Source organism: Elephantulus edwardii, unplaced genomic scaffold (assembly GCF_000299155.1).
Source record: "Elephantulus edwardii isolate Elephantulus edwardi_28Jun2011 unplaced genomic scaffold, EleEdw1.0 scaffold00054, whole genome shotgun sequence".
In the NCBI taxonomy this organism is placed as follows: domain Eukaryota; kingdom Metazoa; phylum Chordata; class Mammalia; order Macroscelidea; family Macroscelididae; genus Elephantulus; species Elephantulus edwardii.
The window spans coordinates 9,518,691-9,530,516 of NW_006399804.1; the positions used below are offsets into that span (position 1 = coordinate 9,518,691).

The window sequence follows — 11,826 nt, forward strand, 5'->3', positions numbered from 1 at the left end:
TGATAGGGAATGGCAAAGGACACACTGACAAAGGAGATTAATCAGAACTGGCTTTGACAAGCACTGTGGCAATTGGACAATTAAAACAGACATGGGGGTGGGGAAGAAGAACAAACTAGGGAGGAGGGTGGAGAAAACAGTGCAACAATGAATGAATGAAATCCCCCCGCCCAAAAAAATATACTATGGATATATACTTCATTTTATGAACACACAAAAAAGCAAAAATGCAAGTGTAAGTTAAAATACTCCTTTTGAAAACATAGTGTTGAAAAATTATAATCACACACTTATATTTAGGAGAAGATTAGAAGTATCTTATAAAATGGTGCTTTCATATAAGCCCTCATGATACATATTTAATCTTGTAAAGACTTTTCAAAGGCAATATAATATTAAGAACTTATTTCTATGCTTTAGTAAAAATGATTATAGGCCAGGGTACACAATAAAAAATGTTTTATTTCTCTTTTAGTGAGAATATGTAAATAAAAAGGCTTTAAAAGGGGAAAGGTAGATGGAAAAGACATCCAAGCTATAAAAAGGTGAGTAGAGTTATGTAACTAATTTTTTAAAAAAATGTATGAGATGCATTCAAAAAAGAAGTTCTCAAAAGAATTCCATTTTTCACAGCCTCTTTTTTATGAAATGTGAAATGTGCTTCCACAGTGCTCCCTCCACAGGGGTGCCTGCTGCATAGAGAAAATCTATGTATTTATATACTTTCAAATAGAAAAGGTTTTTCATAGCTCAATGGATGTTATTTCCATATCACTCATGGTCACTGCAGCATACTTTTTCTCTGTATTTTCTTTTGAGGAGTAGTTTTCTTTTATCTTCCAGTGTGTACAATAATGTTTGGATCAAAGTTAACTTTTAAGGAATGGGAATTAATAAAATGAATATTCCATAGTTTATTCAAATAATGACTTTGAGGCTTTTGAAGTTTTTCTTTTTTCCTTTTTGGTTATTTTATCTGAAAATATTTTATCCATTGCAATAAAAAAATTCATTTTTAAAAAAATAACTTTTATTGTGATTTGAGCAAAATTAGCTTTTCATTTTGATAATTTTTTTTATTATTATTTTTTATGAGTGTACCATCAAATTCGATCTGGTACAGGAGGTGATTGTTCTTCCTTCACCAGAACATCTGGTAGATTTGATCATTTTTATAATTTACGTACATTATGTCTTGTGACATGATATTTTCATAGTGTAACATCATTCTTTACACTTACCCTCTGTGTTTCCAATTTTTGCTCATCCTTCTTTTCTATTATTCCTTTTTGCCTTCTGATCCTTCTTTTGATATTATATGGTTGACTCTTTTACCCAAAGCTACTGATAACATTATATTGTTGTGTTTAGGTCTGTTGAGTCAACTACAACTCACAGACACCCCTTAGACAATGGATCTTTTTTTTCCCTATAATTATATTTTATTAATTTTCATAAACATTTACAGAGATTTTGGGCTTCCATTCATTAATTGTTGCACTATTCTCTCTACCCTCCTCCCAGTTTGTTCTTAGACAATGGATCTTAAACTTGCCATATCCTGTGTCATCCTCATTATCTGTGATAATACTTGAGCTCATTGTTACAGTCACTACCATCTCATTAAGGATCTTTGATCTTTCTGTCTTTTGCTGGCCATTCACCTTTCCAATAATGGTGTCCTTCTCCAAGGACTCTTAAAACATGCCCAAAATAAATGAGACAAAGCTTCTCCATCCTTGCCTTCAAAGAGCGTCCTGGCTGCACTTTTTCTAAGACTTATGTGTTTGTTCTTTTGACAGTCCATGGGACAGTCAGTACTCTTCTAACCATCACCACAACTCAAAGGCATTCATTATAGGTAGCATTACATTATGTTGGTGTTGTTATGTGCCATTGAGTTGCCTGTGACTCATAGTAACCCTATGTACAACAGCTCTGAACTCTGCTCTATCTTGAGCCAATTTCATTGTCTCTGACATACCCACCTCTTTACTCCAGTAACTGAGTCAATTCATCTCACCCAAGATCTTCCACTCTTGTGTGGTCCCTCTACCCTTCCAAGCAAGATGTCCCTCTTCAAGAACTGGTCCCTGCTGGTAGCATAACCTAAAGTATGTCAGACGAAGCTTCAGAATTCTTGCCTCCAAGCAATACCCTGGTTTCACCCTTTCTAGAACGGACCTGTTTGTTTTCCTAGCAGTGCAGTCCACAGTATGTTCAATACTCTTCTACAGCACCACAACTCAAAGGCATCAATTCTTCTTCTGTCATCCTTAGCTACTGTCCAGCTGTCTGATGCATAGTGAGTAATTGTGAAGACCACAGCCTGGATCAGGTGCACCTTCATTTCCAGACTGACACCGTTGCTCTTCAGTACCCTGGAGAGGTCCCTAACTGCAGATTTTCCCAATGCAATTCATCTTTTGATTTAGTGGTTGCTGGTACTAAGAGTGTTGATTCTAGAGCCAAACCAGCTGAAACCGTTAACAATTTCAATCTCTTCTCCATCTATTATGATGCTGCCACTTGGCCCAGCAATGAGAATCTTTGTTTTCTTGATGTTGAGTTTCAATCCATATTGAATGCCTCAGGTCTTCTTCAAGTTCCAGTAAGTTTGTCTATTATTTGGCTGAAAGTTGTGTCATGTGGTAATTTTAGTTCCAGGGTTGAAGGGTAACTAAGGGCTATGGTCTTAGTGGTTTCATTAGTCTTACTGCTGTAGTTGTTGTTATATGCCATTGAGTTGTCTGCAGCTCATGGCAACCCTATGTACAAAAGCTTTGAATTCTGCCCTATGTTGAGCCAATCTTATTGTCTCCGATAGACCCAATCCCACTTGTCCAGTCGCAATCCATCTCATCCTGGGTCTTCCTCTCCTGCGCTGTCCCTCCATCCTTCCAAGCATGATGCTCTTCTGCAAGGACTGGTCCCGCCTGGCCACGTGCCCAAAGTACATGAGATGGAGCTTCAAAATCCTTGCCTCTTGGGAGTAGCTTGGTTTCACCCTATCTAGGACTAACCTGTTTGTTCTCCTGGCAGTCCACAATATGTTCAGTACTCTTCTCCAGCACCACAACTCAAAGGCATAGATGATTCTTCTATCATTCTTAGTCTTGGCCAGCTTTTGGATGCATAGCAAGTAACTGCGAAGACCATGGACTGTACCAGGTGCACCTTAGTCTCCAGATTGACGTCGTTGTTCTTCAGTACAAAAACAACTCGAATATTGGTCCTGTTGAATTCTGTTCATCCTTTCCTCTTATTCTTTCAGGGACTGTCTCCTGTGATCACTTTTGGATAGCAACTGTAGTCAGGTATCCTCTAGTTCTTCTGGTCCTGGGCTCATGGAGAGTGAAGTTCATGTGCTCCACTAGTTCTCTGGACAAATTGGTTTTCCTTTTCTTTACTCTTCTTTGCTCCAGGTGGGGAGATATAGCAATAATCATACCTTAGATAACCATCAGTAAGCTTTTTTTTTAAATAAAATTTTTATTTTATACTGATTGACTTACAACATCACTAAGCTTTTAAGACCCTAGTCACTATTCAAATGTACAAAGTAGGAAGTACTTGTGTTTTTAGACTATGTTATGCCAACTAACTTGAATGCCTGCTTTTCCACTCCAACTATAATTCTGAGCTCCCAAGAAAGCTACTCATTCCCTCAAGGTGTTTGGCTATGGTTAAAGTATTTTTCTAACTTTGTCTACTATTGGTTTTGCTTTATCTCAATCTCATTGTTGTCAAGTCTATTCTATTTTCAAGTCTATACATTGCATGAGAGGAGACTGCCTAACTTCCCCCTTGTGAACCTTATGTACTGGAACTGCCAGAGAGATGTAGCCTTTTGCTTATCTGCCCAATTCCCTACAGACTAGGCTGCCAGAACACCCTAGTCTCTGCTGTACACATGGATCTCTTTATAGTATATAATATAGTTATATATACAAAAATATCATCTACCGTACTGGTCAAGGCTATAGTCTCTTTTGCTTACCCATATCTGTTCATCTTGTTTGTCAGTCTGTGTATATACTCACAGATTAAGGTCTGTTATTACAGATACTACAAAATTGCTTATGTAACACTATTTACCTTTGTTTTCTCTAACTCTTGTGCACTTCTCTATGCTTTCTTTTTCCTTAATGATATTGTGTTGAGAACCCTCTTTTTGTATATTGCCTCTCTTTTCAAATATCTTAATAAAACTTTACTTAGTGATTTTCCCATCCCTGGTAACTATTAAAGAATGTTTATTTCTGTATGTAAACCTTTCTTTAACTTTTTATAATAGTGGACTCATACAATATTTATCATTTTCTGGATGACTTATTTCACTCAGAACAATCTCCTTTATTTTGCAAGATCTATGTATGGGGTAGTTAATGGATTCTTTATTGTTTTAACTTTGTATGTTGTTGTTATGTGTTGCTGAGTCACCTGTGACTCATAGCAACCCTAGGTACAACAGCTCTGAACTCTGCCCTATCCTGAGCCAATCTCATAATCTCCTACAGACCTAATCACATTTCTCCAATCACTTAGTCAATCCATCTCATCCTAAGTCTTCCTCTCCTGTGCTGTTCCTCCACCGTTCCAAGCATGATGTTCCTCTCTAAGGACTTTTCTCTCCTGGCCACATGCCTGAAGTATGTGAGATGGAGCTTCAAAACCCTTGCCTCCAGGGAGCAGCTTTGTTCCACTCTATCTAGAACTCACCTGTTTATTTTCCTGGAAGTCCACAATATATTCAGTACTCTTCTCCAGCACCACAACTCAAAAGCATAGATTCTTTTTATATCATTCTTAGTCACCGACCAGTTTTTGGATGCACAGCAAGTAACTGTGAAGACCATGGCCTGGTTCAGGCACACCTTAGTGTCCAGACTGACATCACTGTTCTTCAGTACTCTAGAGAGATCCCTGATGGCAGGTTTTCCCAAAGCAATTTGTCTTTTGATTTCCTGACTTCTGGTGCCAAGAATGTTGACTTTGTGTATGTACTATATTTTGTTAATCCATTCATATACTGATCATCTCTTTGTTATCGTGAATAGTACTTCAATGAACATGAGTGTGCAAATATTTAAGTTCCAGCTCTCATTTCGTTAGGACATAGACCTAGCAGTATTGCTGGAGAGATATGGGTTAAATGGTATTTCTATTTGCAAATCTTTAAGGAAACACTACACTGTTTTCTAGTGTCTGTACTATTTCACAGTCTCAAAGCTGTAGAAGAGTTTCAATCTTTCCACACCCTTGTTGAGATTTGTGGTTTTCAATCTTATTGAACTTAGCTTGGATGAGATGATAGCTCATTTTTGTTTTGCAGCTCTCCAGTGTATAATCATGCATAACATAGGTTATAGATGAGTACTGCTCTAATCCTGATGTCACATTGTTCTTAATGGAGCTCAGCTTCACAAATTGTTTGCTCAGCATACAGAATGTGTGGAAAGAGGATACGACCCTGACACATATCTCTCTTAATTTTAAACCATATAGTCTTCCGTTGCTCTGTTTACACTATAGCCTCTCGGTCTAGGTATAGATTTCACATGAACACAGTTAAGTGTTCTAAGACAAAGAAAGATTTGTCTCACATAGTTAGGACATTTGCTAGAAAAAAGCTATTCCCTGGAGAGGGACATCATGTTTAGAAGAGTAAGGGGTTGGTGAAAGAGAGGACGACCTTCAACCAGATGGACTGACATGATGACTGCAGCAATGGGCTCATGTATGTCAGAGATAGTGAAGATGACACAGGATAGGACAGAGTTCAGATCTGTTGTTCATAGAGAGTCTTTGGGTCATATTTAACTTGAAAGCACCTAACAACAATGGCACTTAATAGTCTCAAAGCATTTCTTTATGTGCTTGTTAGTTGCCTGAACGTATTTCCAGGTAATCAGCTGATTTTTGGTGTTATTCAGAGATTTGCCTGCTGTCAAGTATGTCGCTGCCAAATATCTTCCCCCTATCTGTAGCCTCTCTTTTTACTCCTTTGGAGAAATGTCTCAAAGAAAATAAGAGTTTAATGTTTAGAAGGTTACTGCTATCAGGTGCCAAGGAAATGACTTCAGCATGTAACAACTCTATGTACAACCAAACACCCTTTCAATCTCTGTTGTACTTGATGCAGCCACTGTGCCACACCGTCTCATTGATCCCCTACTTTCCAAATATGACATCTTTCTCCAAGGTCTAACCTTTCCTGATAACATGCTCTAAGTATGCATCCTCAATTCAAAGGAACATTTTTTCTCTCCATTCCCCCCCCACACACATAGATCTGCTTGTTCTCTTGATAGTTTATAGTATATACAATGCTCTTCACTATCACCACAATTCAAAGGCAGTTTTATTCTTATATTTGGTTTTGACCTGTCCATTCTCACTAATGTTCATTTATTTTCTGCCCCCTCCTCACCCTGTGCCCTGACATGTTTAATTGGCACAGAGGAATGCAGCAAAACTTGAATTCAGGCAAGGTCAAAGGAAAAGGCGAAGAAATGTCCTAATGTCTTTCTCCTCTTACAAGTGCCATGATTGGCTGAAGTCAGAGGTCAAAGGGTACAGGAGTGGAGTTATGGAACCTGTTCAAACAAGAGCCTAAAACATGCCTGAACTGCCACTTCAAGATGCAGAGCAGAGCAACAAGGTGAAGAATGTTTGGGGAGGGGTTGCAAAAGGAACATGGAGTGCAAAACACCTATTTTATTTTGTAGCTAATTTTTCTTATTTGAAAAGTTTTCAAAATTAATAATATCAGTTTAAAAATAGAAGAAAAATATGAAATAAAAATAAGGGAAATTTTCTGTTGCTACCTTCTAACTAATCTGACAATCTGTACAAAATGAAGATGACAATGCCATATGGCAGCAGGAAGAGTCATAAACAATCTGTGATATGTGGATGACACAACATTGTTGTAGAAAATAAAGAAGACCTGAAGTATTTACTGATGAAACTTAAAGAGTGTAACCTTCAGTATAGATTACACTGAAGAAGGTCAAGGACTGCAGTCTTAATTATGGATTGATGCTCAACAACAAGAAAAACAAAGATTCTCACCACTGGGCAAATTGGCAACACCATAATAGGTGGAGAAGAGACTGAGATTCATGACAATTTCACCTTCCTTGGTTCCACAATCAACACTCTTGGCACCAGCATCAGGAAATCAAAAGCTGAGTTGAGTTGGGACAATCTGCAGTCAGGCACCTCTCCAGAGTGCTAATGAGAACCAATATCACTCTAGAGACTAAGGTGTGTCTGATCCAGGCCATGGTCTTCCCAATTACTTGTTAGGGATTAGAAAGCTGAACACTGAATAAGGATGACAGAAGAATTAATGTCTTTGAGTTGTGGTGCTGGAGAAGAGTATTAAACATACCATGAACTGCCCAGAGAACAAACGGTCTGTCTGGAGAAGGTAAAAAACAAGGTGCTCCTTGGAAGCAAGTATTTTTAATGTCCATCTCAAATATTTTGGGCATGTGGATAGGAGGGATTACTTCTTTTAGAAGGACATCATCCTTGGAAGAATGGAGAGATAGCACAAGAGGGATGAGATGGATTGACTAGTCTTCTCCCATTATTAAATCAAGGAACTGAACTAACTAGCATCTCTTTTCAATTTCTTTACAATTTCAGCCCTCCCAGGCTCTGGTAACACTATTATTCATCTCTCAGTCTTTCAAAATGTTGGTCATGGTGGATTCCCATTGTTTTTAATCTGTAGATGTCTTACCATTCCCTATTGATTCCTTTAATTCTGTTTCCTGTTTAAAGAGTTCCTTTACCAAATTTTGTTCAGAAACCCAGCTGAGCATGTCTTCTCTTCACTGCTAGAACTCTGGTGGATGCAGCTTCCTGTTGTTACAGTATATGCAGGTAGCATAAAGGAGCGAGGTTAACGATGATCTGGTGATTGGTTAGTGGGAGCTGTAGTCCCTATACACATAACTTGGTCATCTTGTGATAAAGAGTGAATTTAAAACAAACTCTCAACTCACTGTCAATATAGGTCATATCTGTTTTGCTCTCTACAATATCCCCCAGGCCAGGCCCAGTGTGTGGAATATATTAGATAAGCAATAAATTAATGGATTTGGTGAATGACCAAATGGGTCCACTTAACATCTTTGAATTTTACATTCTCATCTGTAAAAAGGGGTTTGGAATCATTAGACCAGATGATGCCTTCCAGGTTAATGAATCATTGCATGAAGATTGAGCAGAATGTGATCAGCTTGGGGGCATACAAATGTGTTGTCATAGAACTGCACCTCATCACCAGAAAGTGAAGAATGATTCAGGGCTTGTCAGGAGTATAGCTACTGACTTTGTTGCTATGACAACTATACTCTCTAGCCAATGAAGCATCCACTAGAGGATTTGCTATAACTGCATTAAAAAGTATGCAATGAAATCCTGTAGAACCCATTAGGAAGCTGAGGACTGGTTATCAACTATAGCCTAGAAGGTATATGAGGGGAAAGCTTTTTAAAAATTTTTTAACTGAGGGAAGCTTTTCCTTTTCCAGCATCATTTATATATAAAAGCCTAGCTTTCAAATATTGTATACTTTCTGAAAATGGTACACTCCAAAGGGGTGGCAGCAGGGAGGAAGTGGAGAGACAAGAAAAAGGCAGGAGAGAATATGAATGAGAACCTCCCTTAGTGAATTAGAGAACGGAGTTAATTAGCTACAATAAACAAAAAGAGTCACAATCTTAAGTCACTAAGACTTGTACATTATGTTAGAGCATTGTGTTAACATTCTCAATCTCTGTTGAGACTCACTTTCCTTTTAAGAATGTTATACATGAGCCTCACTGGCCAGCTAGTGCTTCCTCTAATCCCCAACCCCATGGCTTTCTTGCCTGTATCATCCCTTTGTCTTTCCAACACATTGTTATTGAGACTATATGCTAACACTGAGCACTGTGTAAGATACCAGGGATACAGACATCAACAGAGAAACTACTTTGGATCACTACTGCTGTATGGGATCCCTGCCTGTCTGTCACTTTAATGCCACCTAAAGATTTCCATGCTTCAGTGGTGATTGACATATGCCTTGGGTCACTTAAAAAACTCACACACATATGCACACATTAATGTATACATACACTTATATATGCTTACATACATATACACATATATTAGTGGTACAACAGTTAGGTATTCAGCTGCTAACCTAAGGACTGGTGAATTCAATCCAGTCAAGAGCTCCAAGAAACAAACAACTGATAATCTGTGCCTGCAAAGATTATGGTTGAAAACCTTTCAGGGTCGTTCTATGTCTCATGGAATTGATAAGAGTTGAAATTACCTTGACCAGTACCCAACAACATCTACACTAATTTCTCATTAATTAAATTGCAATGTTTTCTATATAAGAAACTGTATCTTACGCCTTTTAAAAATATCTTTAGGGCTTACCACAATACTATATGCATTTAATTAATATTTATTGATGATTATGAAGACACTGATAAAATGTAAAGAATTTAGGAATTCATTTTTAACAGAAATTAATATGGTAAAGAGATATACCTACACTCTGTTTTTCAGAAGACTTTGTAGAAAACTTTCAAAGTATTAAAAGAAAAGCTAAAATGCTGTTTTTACATCCGTAAAGATATGTTTATATAACTACAGACTGATAAGTGCTTATCAGTTTTACTGCTAACCGAAAGGTCAGTGGTTTGAATCTATCAGTATCTCCATGGGAGAAAGACAGACAGTCTCTTCTCATAAAGATTTACAACCTCGGGAGACCCAGTGAAGGGTCCACTCTATGACAATAAGCTTGGGTTTGGTAAACATCATGATGGAGAAACAACCTTACTTACATCCTCCAATATTTTAAATGCTTCAGATAAAAAGTCAGCTCTTAAATCTCAGATGATAATATCTTTTAAGATAAAATTTACTAAAAAAAGTCTGTGGCCTAGTGGCAAAGAAGCTACACTACAATCCTGAAGGCACGTGGTTTGAATCCACCAGATGCTCTGCTGGTGAAGAAGGGGCAATCTCCTCCTGTGTCAGTTGGATCTGATTTGATGGTACATAACAAGAATGAATGAATGAATGAAAAAGTAAATACATTTTAAAAAATAAAAAGACATAATTTACTATGTTTTATCTATATTTAATCACAAGAAGAAAAATCTACATGAAACATAACACCTAGTTAAAATTTGGACAATTGTGTTAAAGCAAAGAAAGAAAATAAAAGTTGGCCTAAGGAAAGTTTCAATTATTCTAGAGCTCCACCTAGTGAAAAAGAATCAATTTATGGGTAATATTTTTATGAATATAAAGAGTATGAAAAGAAAATGCTTTATTTCTTTAGACATGGGTTTGAAACAATTGTTTTAGGAGAGGTATTCCATACAACATTCCAGGAAGTAACAGAATCTCACCAAATTAGAAGTAAAATGTTAATCAATAAGTCCCTAAATCCAATGTTCTCCTTTCCCCAAAGAGTCAGATTTGTTGAGTGTAGTTTGTTAATAGAACCAAAGGAGATTGCCTTGATTTCAAAAGCAAATCACTGGCTTTAAAATCAAGGGGAGCATGAAAGGAGTATACTGTTTCAAAGTGTTCCAAAAAGTTATTCAAAACCACTGGAAGCATGTCAATTGTGACTCAGGGCGACCATGTAGAACTGAACAGAACTACCCCCTGAGGTTTCTAGGTCTGTAATCTTTACTGAAGCTGATGCTTCATTTTTTCTCCTCTGTAGGGCATGGTGAGTTTGAACTACTGACCTTTGCAATAGTAGCCAAATTCTGTAGCCAGAGTGCCACCAGTGTTCCCTGAAAATAAAGAAATATGAATTATAGAAAACATACCTGTAGAATAGCTTCCCTTTCTTCATCAGATAGTCTTTTCATAGCTGCTTTTCTAAGATTTTCCTGGACATAATTATCATACTCCTCTTGTGCTTTCTTTATTTCCTCATTTCGCTTACATATATATTCAGGTGTGACACCATAATCCTGTCAGATTTTTCAAGGAGGGAAAGTTAATATCCTTAACATAAACTTATAGATAACTATATACTAAACAATGAATAGAAGAAAAAGAAACTTTACAGATTTAAAGACTTTTCTGAAAACACAGGAAGTGAACCCAAAAAAGTAATGTTCCTCACTGAGACAAACACATTTTTAAAACCTAACGCTGATAAGTGAAAATTAAATTGATTACACCTTTCAGGAATTCCTCTTCATTAGTCACCAATACCAAGAGAACATGTACCTAGGAAAGTGTTTCCGTGGCTTAGTAAAAAGCACAGGTGGACTAACCTCATATTTTATTTCTGTACGAAAATGGGTATTCCTATATTTCCTGTTCAAGACAGAAAATGTATTGAAGTGCCCGCGTACACAGAGAAGGAGTATGCAGAGTACAAGAATTAAAAGACACATGATAGTGAAGAATAATGATTAGGAAATACTTGAAAGGTACAAAGGAGTGAAAAATCTATTTCCTCCCCAACCTATGAGAAAAGAGCTGTGAGCAGCCTCCAGGGGCCACAGACAAGTATTTTGTATCTAAGTATAAGGTAAGTGTTAGCATAGACTACTGTCTCCTAAATTCTGTAAAATTCTTCCTTAGGTGATCACAGTCTTTGAGTTCCCATATGATAAGTTACTATTGCAATTCCTACTTTTTTTCCTTGCTGTTGCTATGTTTGCGACTCATAGCAACCCTAAACCCTGCTCTATCCTGCGCCAATCGCACTGCCTCCAACACACCCCTCCCGATTACCCCAGTCACTGAATCAATCCACCTCATAGAGGG

The 11,826-nt window shown here is 37.4% G+C and overlaps 1 protein-coding gene across 1 annotated transcript in view; it reads right to left on the reverse strand.

Moving 5' to 3' along the window:
* Window positions 1-11,826, reverse strand: part of ENKUR (enkurin, TRPC channel interacting protein) — a 54,773-nt gene that overhangs the window by 3,575 nt on the left and 39,372 nt on the right. Inside the window, exon 4 of the mRNA XM_006887064.1 lies at window positions 10,872-11,018. Within this exon, the coding sequence (XP_006887126.1) occupies window positions 10,872-11,018 (147 nt within the window). The remainder of the gene's footprint in view (window positions 1-10,871; window positions 11,019-11,826) is intronic.